Source organism: Epinephelus lanceolatus, chromosome 3 (assembly GCF_041903045.1).
Source record: "Epinephelus lanceolatus isolate andai-2023 chromosome 3, ASM4190304v1, whole genome shotgun sequence".
Lineage (NCBI taxonomy): Eukaryota > Metazoa > Chordata > Actinopteri > Perciformes > Serranidae > Epinephelus > Epinephelus lanceolatus.
The window spans coordinates 11,670,218-11,694,000 of record NC_135736.1 but is presented as its reverse complement, the minus strand read 5'-3'; the positions used below and the strand labels follow the sequence as shown (position 1 = coordinate 11,694,000).

The 23,783-nt window shown below is 43.9% G+C and overlaps 1 protein-coding gene across 50 annotated transcripts in view; it reads left to right on the top strand.

The window, feature by feature from the left end:
* The window catches only part of nfixa (nuclear factor I/Xa), a 119,482-nt gene extending 95,974 nt beyond the window's left edge, over positions 1–23,508 (top strand). For 3 of the 50 annotated variants that reach the window (XM_033624078.2, XM_033624080.2, XM_033624082.2), the window contains 11 exons: positions 857–919; positions 1,248–1,322; positions 2,010–2,133; positions 2,638–2,673; positions 3,076–3,203; positions 5,400–5,474; positions 9,782–9,910; positions 13,250–13,419; positions 15,302–15,449; positions 17,741–17,829; positions 21,297–23,508. In XM_033624078.2, coding sequence (XP_033479969.1) covers positions 857–919; positions 1,248–1,322; positions 2,010–2,133; positions 2,638–2,673; positions 3,076–3,203; positions 5,400–5,474; positions 9,782–9,910; positions 13,250–13,419; positions 15,302–15,449; positions 17,741–17,829; positions 21,297–21,311 — 1,052 coding nt within the window. In that variant the 3' untranslated portion in view covers positions 21,312–23,508. The remainder of the gene's footprint in view (positions 1–856; positions 920–1,247; positions 1,323–2,009; positions 2,134–2,637; positions 2,674–3,075; positions 3,204–5,399; positions 5,475–9,781; positions 9,911–13,249; positions 13,420–15,301; positions 15,450–17,740; positions 17,830–21,296) is intronic. The other 47 variants (XM_033624085.2, XM_078164904.1, XM_078164907.1 and 44 more) reach the window with 22 other exon arrangements.
* The last annotated feature ends 275 nt before the right edge of the window (positions 23,509–23,783 follow it).

Below are 23,783 nucleotides of genomic sequence, written 5' to 3'. Positions count from 1 at the left end.
GGTCTAATTGTGGACCTTTGTTGCCAAGACTTGGCATGTTTGTGTCTGCACATGTGAGTGCTTTCGTAGACCAGTCATAACAGGTGTGTGTTTGTGTTGATGTGTATAGTATGTGCGCATGTGTTTGTGTTGCTCTGCTGTCATTTGATCCCAAGAGGAAGAGTTTTGCCTCAACTAAACTTTAACACCACCACCCCACCCCACCCCCCAGCCAGACTGGCATGGTCAGCCTTTTCACAGGGTCTGTGTGTGTGTGTGTTTATGTATTCATGTGTGAGTGTCCATGCATGGATTACTACATGTATTAAAGTATGAAACAAAAATTAAAGAAAGAAACAGATTGAGAGAGAGGGTTGTGTAGGTGTGTGCTCATACGGCTGTGTGTGTTTGTGTGTATGTGCAAGGTGCTCTGTTTACGCAGACTAAATCCCTACCAGCAAGAAGGTATTAAATAGGATTAGTGCGAGGGATATGATTGCGTGGTTAGATACTAAATGGCATAGCAGCACACTGTAAATCATTGCACCTTAAGTCAGGAGGGACAGAGGGAGACGGGAGAGAACATTCTTAGATACAAGACTGTCACACAAAAATGTGTGAATTCACACACACACACACATATACTCACAAGATGTATACCATACCCCCAGCACATACTGCAAGTCCCTCTTATTCCCTCTCACACCTTAAATATCACAGTCTTGGCAGCATGGATCCATATACATAGCTATGACTCACTGTGACATTGTACACTTACCAGTATGTTTTTGATTTTTTTTTTTTCCTTGCATAAAAATCCAGCTCCTAACCATTTATCTTTCTCTTCTCTCCGCTCCCTCTATCTGTTTCTGTGCAGAATCCGGACAATCAGAAAGCTCCAGCCAACAGGGGGACACAGACATCAAACCACCGCCCAATGGTAGGTACACATACACACACACACACACACACACACACACACACAGATCCATGTCCAAACACTGTCAAATCAGCATACTAGAATTGATTCCATCATGCTTATCAGTCTTAACATATTCCAATTATGGATCCAATTAGCAAACACACTCGCACAGATGTTGATCCACAAACATAGTTGCAGATGGTGGCCCTCTCAGAGGGATGTGATTTTCAGGGTTTCTTCCTTTTTTTTTTCTTTGTTTGAAACACAATTCCATGAATTCCTGATGCTTTTTCGCAAACGCTTTTGTGTGTGTATGTATATCCTGATTGCGTCATTTTCTGTACAGGGCACCTGAGTTTCCAGGACTGCTTCGTCACCTCAGGGGTGTGGAACGTGGCAGAGCTGGTCAGAGTGTCACAGAGTAAGTACTAAAAACGCTAAGGAGAGAGGCCTAGGAACCCCAAAAATAAAATAGCAGCAAAACAATAAAAATACCCACAGTATGATTTTAGGCTTAAAGCACATTTGTTTACTGATTTGGCATAAAAATACAAAAAAACAGCATCATTTTGATAATATTGTTATTCTGAAGGATACCATTAAAATCCAGTGTGTAGCTTTTAAGTGCATGTACTACTGAAAGACAGTGTAACTCTATAGCCCCTTTTACAAGGCCTGTTCAAGGTGGGAATATTAGCACCATTACTCCACCTCCCCATTTTGTATGAAAGGTACAAACACTAAGAATGAAAGGACAAAGTTGTTTCACCATTAAGGCGGCAGCAAAGAGCCAAATAGATGTCTTTAAAAAGGATAGCTGGTATGGTGGGACTGCACACACACTAGCCACCGATGCTGTTGTGTTATACCTCCTTTGCTTCTGGGACGCTGGCATGCTAACTAAAATCACACACAGGGGCAGCATTATGCCAACGATGTTTAGTTTAATGTAAAAAAAAAAAGCAAAGCTGGCGTAATGGCAGATCTCCTGTACAGCAGTATGTCTGTGTTAAAGGGCCTTATGGATTTATTATTTTCCTCAGGATATCCATATGAACTAATTTCCCTCTCTTCTTGCCCCTCTTTCTTTTATTTTCATGTCTGTCAGCACCTGTAGCCACAGCGTCGGGTCCCAACTTCTCACTGGCTGACCTGGACAGCAGTCCCAGCTACTACAACATCAACCAGGTGGCTCTGGGGCGACGCTCCCTCACCTCCCCTCCTTCCACCAGGTACACTATGATTCCACACAGACAACAGTATCAGTTTGCGGATGTTAGAAGATGTATGTTGCTCAGGAAACACCAGTGACCATTATACAAGTCCAGCTGTCCGCCATTAGTAGAGTCTCTTGTGGGTGAAACCACCATGTGGCAGTAGCAGTGCTACCTTGGTATGCGATTCGCTGTGAAGCCAAGGGCAGACTGGAGGGAAGTGTGAAATCACAGTAATATCTGCCAACCGTATATCGCTTCATATCGCAAGGGTGACTTTACTGGCAAGTAAAGCACCCCGTTTCATTGAGGTTTCTTGCTATAAATGGCATTTAGTACTACAGTCCATTCCCAGTCTTGGAATCTGTCCTGAACCTCTTCATATATATATGTGTGTGTGTCTCCCTGTTAGCTGCTGTCCTCTGTATGAATGTGATGGCTCTTTGTGCTATTTCCTCATTTGTGTCTTTCTTAACTTTTGTCTCTTTCTCTCTTCTTACCTGTCATCTGCTGTCACTTTAGGTCTGAGGTGGAGTTGTACGCAAACCTTCCACGGAGGTAGTTATATACACCCACAAAGACACAAACTAATGGGACACACGCACAGAAAACCACACAGACACACACACACATAGAGAGAGAGTCTTACTGTGTGGCTGTCTCTGTTTCCTAACTTTTCTTTCCGTTTCCTCCTTTTTCATCGTAGTTTTGACATTTCTTGTGCTTTGTCTGTTCTGCACCAAGACTTTGCGATAGTAATATCCAAAACTTGAAGCCTCTTAAATGTTAAAGAGCCTGTTTATACGATTACTTTTAAGTTATCAGTTCTGCGAGGTATGTTATCCTTTATCCAGTCATTTCCTGCCATTATGTGTATCAAAAAAATCATGCATCCTCTCCCCCTCTCTTTCTGCCTCCCACTTTTCCTCCACCCTCCAAACATCTTCCTTATGGCCTTAGCTCCACCAAGAGGAAGTCATTAGACGACAGTGAGCTGGAGAGCCCCACAGATGATGTTTTCTACCCTGGACGCTCGCCTGCTGCCAGCTCCTCCCAGTCCAGTGCGTGGCCCAACGACATGGATGCAGGTACCCCCTGTCCCACTCCACACCTGTCACCCACTAAGCAAGCATCATGAAACTTTTTTTCACACTCCTGCCCGACCCCTCACCCCTTCCACCACCAAAGTCCAAACTGATGCCTCCATCTGATTTTGTCTCTTCTCCACACCCCCTACCTCAACCACCTTCCTTCACTCTGGTGATTAACACATCCCTGAACATCCCTTAGAACCTCCAACTTACCCACCAATCACCTCCCTTAAAGGAAGACTTCACCCCCAAATTACCATTTGGTTACGAATTCAACATTTGCCATGTTACATTGAATTCATGAAGAAAACTTTGTGTTTCTTGCATGGCTCTACAGTGAACAAAGAATCCAAAAACAGCGCCTGATGAGTTAAAGTGATAGGGGGTTGCATTTAAGAACAGCAAAATTATAGTACAACTGGGGCATTGGTGGCTTAGTGGGTAAAGCAGGCGCCCCATGTACAAGGCTGTTGCCGCAGCGGCCCGGGTTCGAATCCAGCCTGTGGCCCCTCGCTGCATATCAGCACAGCACAACTCACACAAGTCTCACACAACTTGTGCAGTATAATTCAAGTCCTATTTATCTAGTTGTATTTTTAGCACTTACAGACAACACTTTCTGATGGAAAACTGAACTGAAAGTGAAACCTATGTATGCTTTCTTCTTCTTCTTAACAAAAACTATAATTAGGCATGAGAGTTGCTGGTCTACCACTGACTTGAGTGTTAATTTGTTTGCGTTATTGTGTGAGTTTGGTGAGTCTGAACTAACCCTTTAACACACCAAAATCACACAAACAAAGTACTGATAGATGCAGTGGTAGACCAGCTGCTTCCAAGTACTGAGCATATGACTGGATAAATGAGACGGAGTGAGATTATACTGTCCCAGTTGTGTGAGAGTTTGTAAATGGATGTTTTAATAGTTTTGCTGTTGTTACACATGGACCCCTTTGACCTTAATTCATCGAGAATTTCCTCCATTTTTTAATTCTTCATTCACTGTAGAGGCATGCGCCAAAAAGTTTTCTAAACGAATTTATCATAACACGGAGTGAGTAACTGATATACAAATGGCCATTTGGGTGTAAAGTGCTCTTTTAGGGCCCTCTACTTCAGTCTGACACTCTACACCTTACAGAAACAACAACACCTAAGACTGCAGCTCCTTAACACCAAAGACAGACTAACAAAGTGATCATTTAAGAAAAAAAAACATGAGGAGTGCTTTATTTATTTAATATTGAAAGAGCTGACTGGGATTGACCTACCACTATTGGTTACACTGTAATATAATGCAGAAACACTTCAGTTAGTTTAAACATGTAATACCCTGCCGTATATTTAAGCATATAAATCGTGTTGACTTGACATAGAAATGTTTAAAGTCACATGCTTTGCTCAGATTTGTCTCAATCTGTGGTAAAGACATACAAATACCTGCCAAAATGAAGGAAACTAAGATAAACAATGAAATGCCAAGGTAATGTCTAGTCAAGAAAAAATATAATGGCCATAAAATCATTACACAGTCATCACCTTCACTATGTGGTACAGCTATTTTACACTGACTGGAATAGTCTCCTCCTTTATTGTTCAGTAAATGGATTTAAAAGCATCAGCATGTTTTAAATTATAGTCTGGGCCATTTTTTGGTCACCATTTTTTCAACACCATCACTATAACCCCAGAAAATTGAATTTATCATGGATAAACGGTGCTAAATGCTACCCAGCAAATAGCTCCAGACATCGGGAATATAAATGCCAAGATGCATCAAAGATGAAACAACAGCTTACAGCGGCCTATATTAAGGCTTTAGTCTGTGTTTCCATTGTTTTGGCAGTAACCACTACCTCTGTGATTCAGCTTTGGACATTACCCTCTTTATTCTACCTCCTCAGTAATCCTATCTCATCCCCCCAAACAACTCAATAACTCCAAGAAAAAAACCCTCTCGTTCACTTTCTCCCTCCCCAAATCTCAAGGCTTCATATTTACTCATCCTCACCTTAAAGCCATAATCCCACATATACCTGATGTTGTGTCACTTATCAGTCATTCACTACCTCCATCATACACAAATGCTCACTCTTAACTCTCTCCCTTTCCCTCATTCTCTCTCTGTCTCTCTCTGTCTCTCTCTCACTCTTCCCCTGTCTCATTGTTAACAATACCCTTCTCCACTTTCAGTGCAGCACCATTTGGCGAGTGTGCAGGAGAGGAAGATAAAACATGAAAACGATGGCGTGCAGTTTCCTTACCATGGTTAGAACAACATTGATTACACTCATATATTTGCTATTTATCAGCCTTTATGTAGCTCAGTCATTCCTTTGTGTATGTGTGTATGTAAATGTACATACAATGTATGTACAGATGTATAAAATATATACTGTGTGTGTGTGTGTGTGTGTGTGTGTGAGTGAGTGTTTATATGTGAGTTGTATGATGTCTGTGGTAAGGACAATGGATTAGTGTACCCAAAAATGAAACTACAGTATATTTTTGTCATAATATCAGTAATGTTTAGTTGTTCACAGATTGATTTTATTGCTGCTGATCAAAAGTTAATTTGTTCACATCACATTTCCTGTGACGTACAGTAGCAGGAATGTCAAGGATCATCTCGTCCAGGCTTTACTTTCTGTGTGAAACATGAGGCGACACTTAGCTCACCTAAGATCTTTGGCTCTATCTCTCTGAAGTCATGTCAGTCCTCCCAGCAGCATTCTAATTGACAGATGTCACTAGGCTAACACTGGCAACAGCAGCAGGAATATTCACATGCTGTTTTCATTCCGTCCCACATGCACTCATATACCTACAGACCCCCACACATACAGAAACATATATTGTACATACACTGAGCCCCCCCCCCCATACACATGGTGACTTACACACTTACAACCCCCCTCATATGCAGACATTCACACATTGAAACACATGCTTATCATGCTCCCCACCCCTGCAGGTGTTCAGGTGCCTGCCTTGCCTCCATCCCTCTGTCGTTCCATCCCTCCCTTGCTTCAAATCCCTCATTAAGACGCTTACCGTCTGTGGATCAGAGGTGTAAAACCCTTCCTCCTGCTCCCTAGCTCTCCCTTCAACCTTCCATCCCTGTCTCCCTTCTGTCTAATTGAAAACGTGTACAGCAGGAGGGACCCTTGGGAGGGAGAAAACATGTCAGAGGAGAGAAGGAGGAGAGAGATACAGAAAGCAGGCAAGTGGGAGGTGAGAGAGGGAAGACGGGAGAGGAGATGACTTTGGTGTACTCAAATGGTGATAGCTAATGAGAGAGAAGGGTTATCAGGATGTGAACTAGAGGAGCCAAAAGCCCTGGTTAGGTTTTGCCCCAGTCTACTCTCACTCGAGCCTCAGCGGCTGCTCTCCTGCTCCCGCTCCACTTAGCTGTAAATGTAATTAAGAGGCTGCTCATCAGAGCCACAACAGAGGCTGCTGCGCGCCTTAGCGCACCAGAGCCTCACCTCCCATCTTTTTCCTGTCTCTCCCTCTCTCTCCCTCTCTGTGTATGCGTACCACCGCCTTACTCTCCAAAGTGCACCACACACAGCCGTGTACACCTCCTAATGAGTTTGGCAAATAGAGGTGTGGAATAGTGTGCAAATCTGGACCCCAATTAATTTACAAATTCAAGTGAAAAATTAGGAAGTCAAAAGCTTCTGTAATTATTAGCCGTTTTTAATTTTTTTTTTGTGTGTGTGGGTTTGGAAATAGTTTTCTAACAGTAGCCAGCATTTAACATGCTCCATAATCAAGATGAACTGAGGCAATAAAGAGAGACAGAGGTATGGGAAAGCAAGAATGGAGCGAGTAGAGAGTGTGTGATTTTGGTACAGTGCATATCCGATTTTCCAAAGGATCCCACCTGCCACAGGCAAAGCTCATCTGGGAATTCCTGTCCAGGTGGGGGGTATGTAAACAAGCAAGCACACACACTTGCACACACATGCACACAAACAAACCAAGGGGCTTCTAAAACAAAAACAGAAATCACACTCACACACAGGTGTGCCTTGCCGTCTGTCCACGGCACCATCTACTCCCCGACTCCCTCTATAACCAACAGAGCACACACATCCAGCAACACGCACACACAGATGTATGAAGATGCATTCATACATATAAATCACACAAACACAGTTACATTCAGAAATACACACGATAGATTTGTGCGCACATACATATCACACAGCCCACACAGACACGTACACATGCACAGCTGAAGCACAGTCCCAGATGGTGTTTCCGTGTGTGTGTAGCCTTGGGATCCGTGAGGATGCTGCAGACATCTGCTCCACAGGGGCTCGAAGAGGGGTGGGGGAGGTTAGTGGAGGCAAACGAAACAACCGTGATTTCATATTAGTTCCAAATGATTGTGAAATTTTCCTGAGACACCAGAGACTTGTGGTGGTGGGGGCCTTTCTTGGTGCTTTGAGTTAAATGTTACAGGCCCGTGGAGGGATACGGCTGGACGTACATATGTGGTTTAAATCACCCGGGAGAAGAGAATTCCCTGACTTTCCTCCACTTGTTTAAGCCACTATCTCCTGTCTTTTCCAAGTGTGTGTGTGTGTGTGTGTCTGCGTCTATGTGTGCTTCAGAGGCGCATCTGGTGGCAGGCCTGTTAGTGCAAAGAGACAGAAGGGTCATCATGGGAGCGCTTGATTGGTTGCCAGTGAAATACTTAGGCTTGCCAGGAGAGGAAACAGTGCAGTTGTGGCACATAGACACACAAACACACACACACACACACACAAACCAGATCAGACCATCGCACAGTCTCTGAAGCACCAGAATACTCTTTCCCATTCCCCTGGTGATAGTGACAGTGCCATAACGTCCCATATATACAGATGACAGTCTTCATCTGATCTTCTGTGTGTTTCCCGGCTCTGATTTCTATACTTCACTTTCATTTTACACTTTCAAAATAAAAGCACATAACTACCTCTCTGAAACCATGACTGTTTAATCTATATGGTTGTGGTTTTTACACTTTCTTCCAAATCTCAGTCTTTCCCAGCTCTCTCCCCTCCAGTGCCTTTTCTTGCTTAAGTCTCTGCAGACTGCTCTTATTTCCAGTTTGCTCCCACCAGTGTGACAGTGTCATAGCAATCACTGCTAACTATTGGTGTCAGAAGTGGGATCCGGGTTGTCTTCATGCTTGGAATCTGTCTGACAGTACAATACGCCCCCAGACTCCCGCTACAGTGGGGAGAAAAAAAAAGGAAATATGTCTGCTAAAGACATAAATGGTTCACACATATTCACTCCCACCTGCTTGAGACTTAACTCTTTCACACAGGGAGGGAAGGTTTTACACGCCCCCACACTCCCATAGACTTTCACACGTCTCCAGCTGGAGAACTGAAGAGGAATCGTATTTAATGCCTTGTTTGATGCGGAGGGGCCACAGAAATAGACTACAAAACAACAGTCTAAAAAAAAGTTTAAAAAGGAGAACATTATCACATCACTCACTTGTTAGGAAGATTAGAGGAAAACTTAATGGAAAAGAAATGTGTATGTTGTTTCATCAGTTAAATGTGGCTGTGTTGTTAAGGGTCTTTGTTTTTTGTGATTGGCCGCGTGCTCGTGCTTTTCGAGTGTGTTCAGACGTTGAGTGTGTGAGCGAGTGTGTGCGAGCAAGAGATAATAACCATATTTAACATCTTATGACATTCCAATTTCATACATGTCGTCAGAGCAACGCATTGAAAAACAAGACGCTGCTGCATTTTTCACAGGTTCTGCTTTGCTCTCTCGCTCCCTTGCTCCCTCGCATATTTTCATGTCTCCCACGTTCTTCTCGCCTCTCTCTTTCTTTCTCTCCCTCTGTCTCCTCTCTCTGTCCGTCTGCTTGTCTTTCGCACTCAGCAGCTGCCGTGTCCATACTGTACAGTGTGTGCTATTTCTGAATGAAGCCTTCTTCTCGTGCAGCCAGCCTGTGAGCTTCACTGAAGCCAGACCACAACTAGCTGACTGTGGCTGTATGGTGGCCATGCTCATACACAGAGAAAGCCTGGAGTTGGCACCTGACAGAGAGAGAGAAACAGCGAGAAAGAGATGAGATAGAAAAACATACAGTGGCACAGTAGAGGTTATTATAGCTACAGATGTGCTTTGGCTCCAAAACAAAGACCAGATTCAGATTGGCTTTTGCTATTTTTCCCCTTTTTCCTTTGAAGACATGCACTTAGCCTATGAAGTATTGCTCAGCCCTTAATATATGACTATAAAGCTGGGAGTTGGAAATCCTACAGTATATCTCTGAATGACTTATGACAGCCAAGAGTCCTCTGATTGACTCATTGAAACTAATAGGAGTGAATGGCCAACAGCCAAAAAGACAGGGAGCAATGCACTGCCATCAACCAATGAGGAAATGAAACAAAAATCATGATTGCTTAAGTCCCCTTCAATTTAAAATCAAATTGATTTTTTTAGTGTAGCCAATTAAAGAAGCAACATTTTGTTGATTAAAACCACCTCTCTCTTTTCCTCCCTCTTCCCCCCCACTTTTTTTGTTGATCCCATTTTTTTTTCGCCAGGACTGTCCTCGCCTGGTTCACTTAAGAAGCCGGGGAAGTTTGATTTCAACGCCCTGACTTCCCAGACGAGGTCCCCCCGCATGGCGTTCACACACCACCCGCTGCCTGTGCTGGCAGGAGTGAGACCAGGTGAGAGCCCTGCCATGAACCCAACAACCCCAACCCCCCCTTTTATAATCTGAAAAAGAGAGAGAAGGAAAGGGAGTGTCAAACGTGATCTAAATTGCCATATTTACAGCCCCAAACTCCTCTGGAAACCAAATAAATTCTACAGTCATGTGCCTGAAAATTAAAATCCTACACGTACTTGCTGAGAAAGCAAAAACAAAACTAAAATCCTACAGTTGCAACTGCTGAGAAGCAATATGCCCGCCGAGTTTCACCTGTTCAGTGTGACTGCTATCATCATGGCTTGGCATAAATTTCTCTCTCTCTCTTTCAGCCTCTCTCCATCCATCCATTTTTATTACCATCATCTTTGTGCCTTTGTGTTTTAATATTGTCATTGCATGGTACCATTGCTGCATCCATGCCTTTGTGACTGATTTGACTCACATCTTACTGCTTCATGCATCCATTGTAATGTTTTCAGAAGTCAGTTCTTTTGCATTTAAACTGACAAAGCTGTTTAGTCTCACATAATGAACTTGACTGGGTGTGTTAACTTGCTAAATGAAGCTATCAGCACACCTAATAGTGTAATTTATGCTGTAAGTAGACCAAATATTTCTGTGTACAGTGCATTTGATCAAAAACTTCAGAAATATCTACCTCTGTATGGTCAGAGCAGCTGCAATGCCATGGAACAAAATCTCCAAGACACAGTGTTTGAAATGAAGATAGAAAAACTATTTGTTATATACAAAAGAGGAAGACAACAAAGGACCAGTGCTTCTTTGCGCGCGCACGCGCGCGTGTGTGTGTGTATGTGTGTGTGTGTGTGTGTGTGTGTGTGTGTGTACACATTCAGATGCATCATTACAGTTGTATTTTTGTTCTTCAAAAGATGTGTTTGGTAGGTTTTCCTTGTTTAGATTTCCAAGGGAGTATAGAACAAATACAGATTTGAAAAGCAGTAGGAAGATGAGAGAGATTGATACAGTATTTGAAGCCAAGAAGTTGCACAGATGTATAGTCGACTGTAGTGGATTGAATTCTTAAAGTATCATCCAGTGTTTCCAAGGTCTTGTTTCATTAGAGGCGCTGAGGGCAAGTTGTCCTCATAAGAGCTTTTCGGTCCTATAGGATAACCAACATGGTTTCTCCATCTCCAGTCAGAGAATTCCCAAAGTCTCTGGGATCTCAAGTTTGCCAACAAGTCCCTGTAGGCTGGTCTCACTTTTCAAAGGAATAAATGTGTCCTCCTCGCTGTATCTCTCCCTCTCATTCCATTTGTCTCTCAAAGGGATGGTTTGGTCTACAGCCAAACCGGCCCTACCATGTAAAGGTCATTTGGACTCATTGCCCTCCATGTTGAAACGTATTGAATTTTACTTGCGGAGCTCCCCATAGTATATTTAGAAAATATAGTGCAGGCCCGATCTTGCACCATTAAGCCGTGTTGTTTATCTGCACAGAGCAGTCCTGTACCCTCTGGAGAATCCACAACACCAGATTGAATTCTGTGTTTAAATTGATTTCTAAAATTTGCTCCTCTGTTTTGTGCACGAGTTGAAGAGCCGGTGTGAGGGACTGGCTCAGGTTTCTTTGTTCCCTGACTAACTTCTCACACTCTCCAAACTGTGTGTGCAGACTGTTCGCTAAGAGGTTTTCATGTAATAGAGAGGCTGTAATGAGACAGTGTTCAGAGATTGTGTATGGGTGCATTTGTGCACGTACACACAGATACACATGCATGCATGTGTAAATTTACACTCTTGTGGAGGACTCTCTGTGCTAAAATGGCTGCCATCCAAATGGAATGTCCCTCGGAGGCCTTGGTTCTATAAAGAGACTGGAGGATGATGGGAGGGAGGGAAGGAGAGAGCGATGAAAAGAGAAATGGGGGTAGACAGAGAGGGGGAAGAAGCAGTTAGCAATCATGGCTTGCCTTGGATGGACTGGAGCTGTTAGCTCTTGTTGTATAGGTCTACTGAGTGTGGGTGTTCAGGGGTAAGGACGGGATGGTTTATGTCCCATTTTTGGCTCCAGACTGACATGGAGAGCTGCCAGATTGACTGTTGTCTGATTATACTAGTCTGGAGAGTCCGCCATTGTGACAGTGATTACACACACACCAATATACATGCAAAGACACATGAAAGCTGCAACAGACAGAGCAACACATTCATACAGACAGACAGACTACAAAAATATAGGGAAACTAAGATACAGACACAGAGATGCATAAAATTCATGTGCAGACACAAGAAGATGGGAACACCAATACACCAAAACACAGAAAGTTTGAACAAACAGACACTTACACACTTTGTGAGTACAGCATTCACAAGAGATACTAGGTGACAGACATAATCACAGATGCTTGTTCGCCAAGCTCCCCTCACCTAGCAGCTTGCCTCTTTAGTTTGGTGTGCCAAATTGCCAAAGCCATAGAATCTCAGCAGACAAGACAGACAGTGGAGCCTGAGTGTGTGTATGAGCGTGTGTGTGTGTGTGTGTGTGTATGTGTGTGTGTGTGCGTGTGCGTGTGGTTGGCTGGCTGGCTGGCTGGCTGACTAATGTCTCCGGGAGGCGTTTTGTGGTCGGTTGGGAGCGGAGGGGAGATTCTCTCTCAAGCTTCAAACTACTGGGCAGAACCGCACAGCAAGGATATGCTGCTGATTGATTACACATCACCGACAAGCAATAAAACAAAAGTGGAAAAACCCAGTGTGTGTGTGTGGCTCTGTCATACCCCAGTGGTTTGTGTGTGTGTGTGTGTGTGTGTGCTTGTGTGAATGTGTGTGTTTGAGAGACAAATGAAGAGGGAGCAGAAGGCAAAAAATACTGTAACACACTCTAGTGTGTATGGGACTGTGAAAGTGTATGTGCATGTGCAGTGATGCCAGGCTTACCAGAGGTACAGAAAAATCTAGTGGGCTGATTTATAAAATGAATGGGACCAGATGTTGCCCAATAGCCAGGGATAATGCCAGTCATTTGTAAGCAGAAACAGCTTCAGTCAGTCAACCACAAGAGAATGTCACAGCTATTTTCTGTGTTATGACAGTAATAGGCCTAAGTGACAACCTGGTCTTTGATGCCAGCTGTGTTGGTGCTTAGTTAAAACATATGCATGTCTTATAGACTGTCATAGGTGTGCATGTTAATGTAGTATCACAGTGTGTAGAGTGTTTTGTATGCTTAACATCTGCTCTGTGTTTTAGTAGAACAACAATAGAATGACCTGAGCCTCATTGTATTTTTCCCACTTTTGGTCTCTCGTCTATCTTCTCCTCACGGTTCCTCTTCCTCCTCTCCTTTCCCATTCCTGTTTCCTCTCCCCGTGTTCACTTTTCTCCCCAGGGAGTCCCCGTGCCTCAGCCTCAGCCCTGCACTTCCCCTCCTCCTCTATCATCCAGCAGTCCAGCCCGTACTTCACCCACCCCACCATACGCTACCATCACCACCAGGACCCGCTTAAGGAGTTTGTGCAGTTTGTGTGCACTGACGGCACAGGACAGCCCAGCGCACAGGTAAGTGCTCTGTGGGATTGCAAAGGGAGGTGAGGGAATAGCGGGACGGTCTACAGTGCAAAAGTTGGCACTGATGTGAAGTTTATTTTTGTGGAATTTACTGAAGATGCAGAATGAAAGAGTAAGAATACAAGAAAACATCAGCATCATAGTTATATAGAGAATGACTGCTCCATCTTTTCATATCATATTTGTTAGACACACAGGTGCAACAAGGTCATGTGAGCCTAAACTTGGGAATAGAGTGATCTGTATAAAGTGAAGCAACTTCAGCATGGAAGAGGTATATGGCTTTAGGGCAAATTCTTCAAGAGGAGGAGGCAGCCAGATGTGCTTTAAAAAAAAAACAAACTCAGCTGCAGAAAACGAAGGGAGAAGGAGCCAAACCACATTTGACTCATGATGGGATCAATATATCATGCAACACCTTCTTCCACAGTTAGGTAGGAGAAGATCATGCCTGTCAGTTATGTTCAGGTTGAAGGAAGAAGAAAATATCAGGAAAAATTCCTTTTAGGCAGGCTGGTTATGAGGCAGGTAAGGCCTGGGCGAGACTAGCATTGGATTTATTATAACCAAAGCTGCAAACCTTTAAGAGACCAGTAGAGGTTGTGTAGACAGATCTAGATTAGCACTGTTTGGAGAGTTGGATATCCATGGAAGGAAACCGAAGCAGACATTTAAGACTCCTGGTGCATTCCAGTAGTTATTTAACAAGTCCTCATTGACCCGCTGCCATTGTAACTGATGTTCCTTTACTCTAAAAATGCTGTTCTCTCAAGGGGCACGTTTCTCAGTCTGCACTGTGATCTGCAATCCCTTTCTCTGCATAATGCATGGTGGAAGATCAAGCCGTCTATACCAAAGTAGCCGAAAAACATTTATTCATGCAGAATATCTATGAAAGTAATACACTATAACAAAAGTGCAGAGGAGAATTGAAGAATAATAATAAAATACCATGTGTCAGTTGAAGCTGAGGAAGCTGGTGAGTGGTTGTGGATGAGAAGGAAAATAACTGCTGAAGCTAACTGGGCCACAGAGAGGAGGGAATGTTTTTTGTTGCACAGTTGTGCCTTTTTGAGGTGTCATGGGAAATGCAGTGAAACATCAGTAAAGGCAGGCGCCCCCTTGATAACCCCAGTGGTATGTCCACATTCACTCACTCATCCTGGAATGTTAGAGTTTCCAAACATCAAAAGAGGAGGCACAGTATACAGCTGACTCTTAACTGGCTATTTAATGATATTTCAGAATTATCTCGACATACATTAAGTGCAGGATGCTGGTAGTACTGTAAACCTCTACTGTAAACTTGGCCTTCTGAGCAACTTTGAAACCACACATCATGCCCTTTTCATGTCCTGTTATCCTTTGTTCTCATGACTTCACACACAGTGTAATTTGTGAAATTGCACATAAACATACACTGTGCACACTCGCACACACAGACACCCTTTTCTCATTGCTGATTTCCCTTTTTTTTAATTCTGACATTGCAGTATGATAACTTTCCTTGTGGACAGCTCCATTTTTCTTTTCCCCTTTGTGTTCATCACTTTTCCAAGTCTTATTTACCTCACTATTTTTGGCCAGACTGTCTGATATTTTTGTTTGTTTTATTTTAAAATGGTGTGAGTTCAGTGATCTCTCTTGTCCCTGCGTGTGAGCAGTCATGTGTGTTTTAGTTTGTCTGAGTGTGCTTAAGAATTCTTGTGCGGATTCTGTTGGCATCTGTCTATATATGAGTACCTTACCCTTACAATGAGACTGTGTGTCTGTATGGCCTTATGTTGTGTGTGTGTGTGTGTCTCTGACTCCCTGTGCACTGTGTATTCTCGGGGTGTGTCATGCTCACCCTGTCTGTATGGTCCGTCTGCAGCCTAATGGAGGTGGCCAGAGCAAAATGCCGGGCTCCTTCCTGCTGCCCCCGCCACCCCCGGTGGCGCGCCCTGTGCCCCTCCCCATGCCCGACTCTAAAATCATCAGCACGCCCACTGACGGCGGACTCAGCTCACCCGCATCTCCGTGTAAGTCACCCCCCACTCCTACTCCCCTCCACAAACCCCCATTACTGCCCCAGTCTCCCCACAGACTTCTCACAGAGGCCAGTCCAAACCGATTTTAGATCCAGTAGATTGGTTAGTTCTTAGCTGGCAGCTAATTTGTCCTCCAGTACAAGAAATACTCAAGTTTGTAGACTAGAACAAATGTAGCCATCATAGAAGTCCCAGCACTGATATGCAGTGCAGCTGCATTGGGCCTTTCTCAAATCTTGTAGTAAAACTACTGACAAAGCACAAGTCTGGGTCTTCTACAATGGCTACTGATGTAGTTTTCCATAGTTTAGCTGACCGTCTGTTTCCAGTAAGGTCAGTCAAACACTCAGCAGCCCCAGGAGCTTCGCTCCTATTTCATCCATCACCTTACGGACTGTACGCCCTTAGCAAGATCCAATTCTGTCGAGGCACAAGCCACGCCTTTGCCAAACCAGAGATCCTCTTTCAAGCTCTTCTGTATCTCTTGCTCTGAAGTTCTTTTCTCTCTTCATGTCTTACAGCTCATGTCTCCCCAGCTTCTTTCCTCCACCCTTTCTCTTTCCTCAAAATCTTTTTATTCTCTCTTTTTCTCTCTCTCTGGTGTTGGGTTTCCTGCAAGCACCGCAAGAGGCAGTGTAGTCTCTCTCCCTTCTTTTTGATGTGTTTTGTAGTTTGGGGGGAGCAGAGCAGAGCAGGGCCCTGTGCACGTTGCCTCTGTAGCCGCAAGCCTTTGATCAACACAGACTTTGCATGTCTGTCTGTGACAGCGGCAATACAATCTACCCCCTTCTCTCATTTCTTTTTTTGCCTTCTTTTCTTTATTTGATATATTCTCATATCCTCCTTTCTTTGTTTCTTTTTTTCCTTTATTTCTCTCTTTTTTCTTTTTAAGGGAACAAAATTAGGGCAGTTGGCGTGGACTCCAAAAAAACATCATGCCCCACTTTACCCACCCAATCCCCTCGCCACTTTCACACAAATCTCACAACAATTAAAAATTGAAAACAACAAAAAACATGGAAATCACAGTATAACAAGAACAGCCCAATCTCTCTAAACACGAATGATAGAAATCTAATCAAACCTGTCTAATTAGTGCTATACTGGGGGAGCGGGACAGAGGAGTGTCATCAGGGAGCGGTGAGGCTTTGGTTGGTTCCACCCAGACAGGTGCAGTGCGAGAGTCGGGCCATGGGAGAGGCACACCGAGAGGGGGCACTGGACGGAGCAACCGGGGCACCTTCTCCTCCTTTTGTTTTGACTTTTTCTCCTCTTCCTGTCCTATCAACCTTTCCTCCCCTCCCCTCCCTTCCAGCTCTCTCAGATTAACGTGTCACTTTATTATTTATTTATATGAACATCTATATAAATAAATATAGTACTTTTCGTCTCTCTTTTCTCATTCCGATGACTGTTATCACTGTTTTTTTTTTTTTTTTTTACCCCCTCTAATCTTGTCTCTGATTCTTAAGATATCGTAATTACAGTCATAAAAACACACTCACGCACACGCACACGCACACACACACACTCACACACACACATGCACACACATGCATATGGTACACTCTCACCCTCACTCATGCATCAGTTTTCAGCCCTGTCACTGTCACTCCCACACATCCCCATCCCCTCAACCTCAATCAAGTCATGCACAGCGAAAGTTCTACTCGGCCGCCATGTTGGAGTCCAGTGAGCACAACTGCCCTAAATTTGATCCTGTGGCATCACTGAGTGGTGTCACTTTGGAGGCAAGATGCTCCTCTTAACCCATTAAAAGTAAATGGAGCATCGGTTACCACTGGTGATGAATACAGTTCCTCCATCGGTCACCCTATTATTAAGTCCACAGTGAATCCTCAGTGGTTTTCTATGATTATGGAGGCTTATTACTGAGGCCAGGGGCTGCTGAGGAGCATCTCTGACTAACAGTGCAGCCATATTTTGGGGGAAATAGCTTCTTCATGGTAGTGCTAATCATTACAGACTGTACATCCCCTTGTTAACCACAGATTAAACGGTTAAGTGAAGGAAAATAACAATGAACCTGACCGCAAAATGAATAAATCATTCATGTGACTAATAGGGCATCAGTATCCCTGACCCTTACTGTCTTTTCCCAGTAATGCATTTGACAGTGAATTGTAGTCATAGTCTTAGCAGACAGATATTGCATTAAAACATATAGATAATGATAATGAGAGCATCAAACTCTACGATGAGCTCGGTGTGTATGTGTGTGTGTAAAAAGCATGTACACACTTGTCTCTCTCTGTTTATAGCATACTCCACGCCAGGCTCCACAGCTCCCAACCGGTTTGTCGGCATCGGAACACGGGACAACTTTCTGAATATCCCCCAGCAGACTCAGGTACCCCGCCAACCTCCCTCATTTAATTAACATCCACCCATCCTCCTCTCCCTCCTCTTCTCCCTCCTCTGTTTTTATGTCTTTTTCTTCCTTTTTCGCTCATCACCTGCTGCAAGCGTGACTCTGCAAAGTGCTGTATGTTACAGTGCTCCATTACTGTAGGCATCCTCGGGTTTAAAGGGACAAGCATGTCATTCAGAGCGAAGGCCGTGATACAGAGGCAGTACTCAGACAATGGGTCTGCACTGGCAACCTGCTACACTCAGTGATTCAGCCCATGGTGCCAGTGATGATCAACAGTTTGAATGTTTTACCACACATCACTAGTCATTCCTAACTGTTGCCTGCATGATTTTGCTAAATCAAGCCTTTATTTTGGCAAAACAATCTCAACTCAAGATCCACTCACAAGATTTTTACAGAGCTTTTAACCACATCACACCGTCTTCATCATCAGATGGAATTAGCTCAATTTTGAATGGGGATGGATTGGCTGATGTGCAAGCTCAGCAGCTGTAAAGAGGAAGTGTTAAGCTTGCATGTCAACAGAGTCATGTCCATATAACTAGGCAAGCGCCATCAGTTAAAGAACACTTTGTGATATGGTTGAAAACCTTAGAAAAAATATAGCAAGTGGACCTTGAGCTAGGATTGTTTTGTCAAACTGTTTTCGAGGTCTAGAATAAACCTTGAACCCTGTTTGTTTTTATACAAGTTAAATCCAGTTTTAAAGCTTCTTATGCAAAAAATCTTTTGTGAAAATGTGCTTTTTTAGTTAAAATTTTCCTTGTCCACGTCTTCTACGCTACAATCTTAATACTAGTTTTAATAATATAATGCTTGCAGAGGAAAATTATAATAGACCAGGGTAAGCAGATATGTCTCATGGACAAGATATTTTCATCAATTGTTTGCAAACTCGCCCACCTACATTGACACAAAGTGTTGCCCATGCACCAAGGCCTTGAGTTTCAGTATTGGTTTACAGTGTCTATACCACAGTAGTTTCCCCACAGTGAATTTAAGCAGTGCCAGTTAGTTTCAGCTCCAGCCGTGTTGATTTATCTCTGCTCAGCCCCACAGTGTGTATTAGTGCAGCGTGTGAGGCCAGTAGTGAACTACATTGTGGTTTCAGCTTTGGCTGCGCTCTGCCACTGGGCTGCAGTGTCTTGGGCCTCCTCCATCACCAACACAACTTTTCTCATTAGGGGCTAACCGCACCTGCCTGCAGCCAACTCGGCTCTCCTGTGCTCCCCACACATGGAAACAATCTGCATTCCTCCTCTGCACAGCTCTGCTCGGCTGCTCCGCTTCCCCCCGCCCTCCCCTCGTGCATCAGCAGCCCACCCTCCCTCTCTTTCCCTCTCTCTCTCTCTCTCTCTCTCTCTCCCTCTCCTCCTGCTGCTCCCTCTAGTACTTTCGAGATCCCCACCTGCACCACTCTCCCACAGATGTAGACCTGGCACTGAGGGGACATCCAAACACCATCCAAATGTGTGTGTTTGTGAGCATGTACTCACACGCACATACACTTCAACTCTGTGCCAAAACTCTTGCCCCTCATTTTCTCCCCTAAAAAACAACAGGGCTTTTACAACAGCTTACATCTGTTCAGAACGCTTATTATCCCCTGCTATTGCTTATCAAACATCATTGAAAAGTGGCCACTCTTCCGAGTTTACGGCACGCACAGCGAGAACCTGGGCACTGGTATCAACTGCTCCCAGTTAGCTGAGCCTAGTAGGTCAGTAACAACCCCAGCCAGAGTGAGTAACAGAGGTCTCTGCCTATCCTGCTGTTCTCTGGCATATGGAGAGGTTCAGACGACGGCCCTGCCAGCCCGGCTCGCCGCCTTCAAGCCAACTAGCCAAGACAGAAGGAGAGAGTCTTCTCACTGCTGTCAGGGCGAGAAGCAGAGAAAAGCTGGTCTGAGGAGCTCTCTGGTGGCGAGACCTCAGCCATGCAGGACAAGAGAGGGAGATAGAGGGACGTGTATGAAAAAAATAGGAGGGACTGAGCGAAACGGAGGGAAAAAAGAGAGAGGGAGTTAGTTGAAGCTCGCTGCACTCCACAGTCACGTCCCGGCTGTCTGGTTGCCCGCAGCAACCAGACATGATGTCATAGGCAGTTGAACTTGGACTTGAAGGGGGGTTAGAGAGAGGGGGTCACTTTCCGCTGCCAAGGATTACACTGGGAGAGCCGGAGTAGGAGAGGGAGAGGAAAAGAGAAGGGGGTTAAGGGAAGTTGGAGCCAGGAGGAGGAGTTATCTACAAGCACCAAAGAATCATGGGTAGGAAGGAGGGAGGCAGAGGTGGTGGAGGATAGATGGAGGTTGAGGGGGGGTTAAAACACTCTCTGGATTTGCTAGAATGGGGGACAACAGAAAGTTTGCTGTTAAAGGTGGGGTGATCCACCGCTCTCCCCGGGCCGAGGCCTGTGGAATGTCAGCGGCAGCCAGAACAGCTCGGCCTGTGCCAAAGCCTCCACTCTGCCCTCTTATCAAACTGAGAAACCGGATCCCTGGAGTAGCTGCCCTCAATAGCTTTACAGTGTAGCCTGAGACCACTCGGGCCCACAGAGTAGAGACATATTAGGAGGATCGCCTTACATGTAAACTGGTAGTGCATGACAGAGCAGTTATAGTCCCGTGTTTGCTCATTGGAAAGCCATTCAGGCCGAAACAAAAAAACTGCTGCCCTAATGCTATTTGTAGCTCTGAAATAGCACAAGTGTTTTTAATGAGTAAAACACCAGAGTCAGGCCTCTTAAAAACAGCAAGCGGTGAAGTTGAGGTAGTAACTTTTTCGACACCGCATGGGACAGCTGAGTTCTGCAAGTAATGTATGTGTGGGAGAAAAGGAGTAGAAGGTGGCCACCTAGTGGATAAAGGGTTATCCATACAAGTGTTTCCCAAGCCCTGTTAAACTCGTAAAACAAAGGAACCTCTACTTGCAGCCTGTCGTTACATTGCATATGCCTACTGGTTGTGAGCAGTTCAGCCAGACAGAACATTATTTTTAATTTGTTTTTAGAGGTCTGCGGAGGTAAAATCATCGAGTTATTAAAGAACTAGTTACTAAAGAAAAAGGCAAAAATTTGAAAAATGTCTAAACACATTAGCATTGTATTGTGCTGCAGAAATGTGTTTGTTTTTTTTCTTTTCTGTTTTCTGTTCTATCAGATTCCTCTTGTGACCCCTTCTGGGAGACAGTGATTTACACCATGCTTTAAAGTTCACTGTGCAAGATGCTGTTCTGTGTTTATACTTCACACCTTTTCATACTTTGTTATGCCACCCTCTTCTCCCTCTTTTATTCATATCAGTAACTTATGTGTGCATCTGTTGGTAGGTAATGTCCTGTATTTTTTCTTTTGTTTTGTTTTGATGAGAATCAGAACTAAGTTTAAATGTAAATCTGCTGATTTTGTTTAAAGACTAATTTCTTCCTTTCTTTTCTTCCCCACAGTCCTGGTTCCTCTGACAAGGCCTCTCTGAATCAAGAGCTAAAATTGTGTCATGAAAATTGGAAATTTGAAAAACAAACGCATCACCGCTGATTAAGAACAGACTGCTGACACTAAAAGGTCTTTCTCTCTAGCCAACACTATTCAAAGTACTACTACAGAACTCCAAAAAAAAACCAACCACACCACCCCAAGAGGACTCCCAACCCAACACAATTTGAACAGGAACGTTCGTCCCCCTTTATGCAGGAGGCTCCAATGAGATTGAGTGGACAGACTCAGAATGCAAGGAAAAGGAAGATGAACTGTCTCACACACACACCACGAAATGTCAAAGGAAACACAATATGGCAACCTGACAAATGACCAATTATACATTTGTTGTTTCTTTTTTTTATGATTTTTTTTCTTATTATTTTGTTGTCTCCACAATGAAACTCCATGCATTGGCTGGGAGATCCAAAAAAGTAGTGGTAACTGGTGAAGTTGGATGTGCAAGTTGAAAAGATTGCCACCCAAATTTGCACGCCTCCATATCTGTGTATTTCGCCACACAGCTCTCCTCCAGGTGCATGGTCCCACCTGACCCCCATCCCAACACCACCGCCCCATCTGGAGCTCAGCGTTGCCCAGGGTCCAGATTGTTAGCCACAGCCACATGCCTGTGTGTCGCGCCACACTCTGCCGCTCCATTCGCTCAGCCCTGAGCCTCTTTTCATTTCCGATTGGCCAATCATGGTGACACCATCCAATGGTGTGACATATATGCACTAAGTGGCTGGTCTTTGTTTACCTGTCAAAGTATCAGGGTGTCCTGCTGTGGGAGAAGTGATAGCCATGAGGCGAGTGCGAGCGAGTGAACACACGACAGACAGTCATAACACTAACTCTACATGTGCTCTTTCGTCCCCTCACCTATGCACTATTAATTTTTAATAAGGGATGAACAGTATTGCACATCGATGGTCAGATGAGCGATTAGAGAAGTGAGTCGAGGCTGGCTGCCACTGCAGGGATGTGGTTATGCTGACATTCAAGTCTGAGCCCTGAAACACGCAGCACACATGCGCACACACACACTCACACACACATGCACGCTTGCAGACAGACCATCTTCTCCTGAACAGTCTGTCTAACAACCACTCATAATATCACCTTGTTATTATTCATAGACATGGGATTTAATTTACAGTAATGCACACACAGCATCAGCTTCATATTATTAGTTTTCATTTTGTTTGTAGGTGTTTTCTTGCGATTTCCTTTTATTTTTTGCCAGATTTGGTTTTGTTTTTGTCTCACTTGGATTGTTTTAACCTTCTCTTGCATGTCATAACACTTTTTCTGTAGTTTGCAGTAACACGTTAACGCTCGGATTTCAGCGAAACAGATTTCAACGAAACAGTAACAGCAGTTTCTCAAATCTCTCACGTATGGACAGCACAGTAACAACAGCTCATCACATGCATCCCTTGCATTGCTTCACCCTGTATCCCTTAGTCCAGTCACAGGAAAACCTCGAGGACAACACACACACACACACACACGCACACACACGCACACACACAGACGCACATATATAATGCACACTCACACCACCAACACCCAGACATAAGATAATAAAGGGAAGCCTTTATATTTGGTTCTCCAAACTGCCTTTGTTAATGGTTTTTCATTCACTTAAGATTTGTCTTTTTAATTTGAGATATTTTTTTCTATGTAAATGTTCACATTGAAATTTGCTATTGGTATTATTTTCATCATGACACAATCCAACAAACGCCGACCTCACAAAATAACTGGACTGCCTAGCTGTTGGTTCTGTTTTGCAGGGATAGTAAACAGGGCTGAGACCCTGTTCTCAGCCTCTCTAGTAACATTAGCTCTATGTACTAAAACCATATATCAAGACTATAACAATATATGAAAGTGCCTCTGTATTCCCTTCATGCAATTAGTAATAAACTTGACTTCAGGTTCTCTTCCCACATATAAGCTAAAGCTACAGGGAATGGTAGCGTTGGTGCATGTGGAAACCATTGGCCTAGGACAGATCTTTATAGAGGACTGCAAACTTTTTTTTTTTGTAAAGACAGAGAGAGAGAGATCTTATACATATATATTTATGATATATGCTCCTTTTTAACTTTTACTACATGAGCTGGTTGGCAGTCTAGTTATTTTCTGAACTCTCACCATACCCCCCACCCCCCCCACAACCCGTTTCAGTAACATCACCTTACTGTTACCAGTACGAATCAAACGACACACGCCATCGCCATCTGCAGCGCAGCATTATAATACCTAGATGAACATGTCAAAAATCGACAGTAGGTTTGAAGAAAAAAAAGTGTTTGTTTTTTTGATGGAAAGTATTATTATTGAAAAATATGTGTCGATTGAGCCACGTGCAATGCATTGGGTAGATCATTGTGTTTGTCTGTTAGAGATTTTTAAGAAAGCTAAGAGAAAAGAGAAAAAAAATGTAT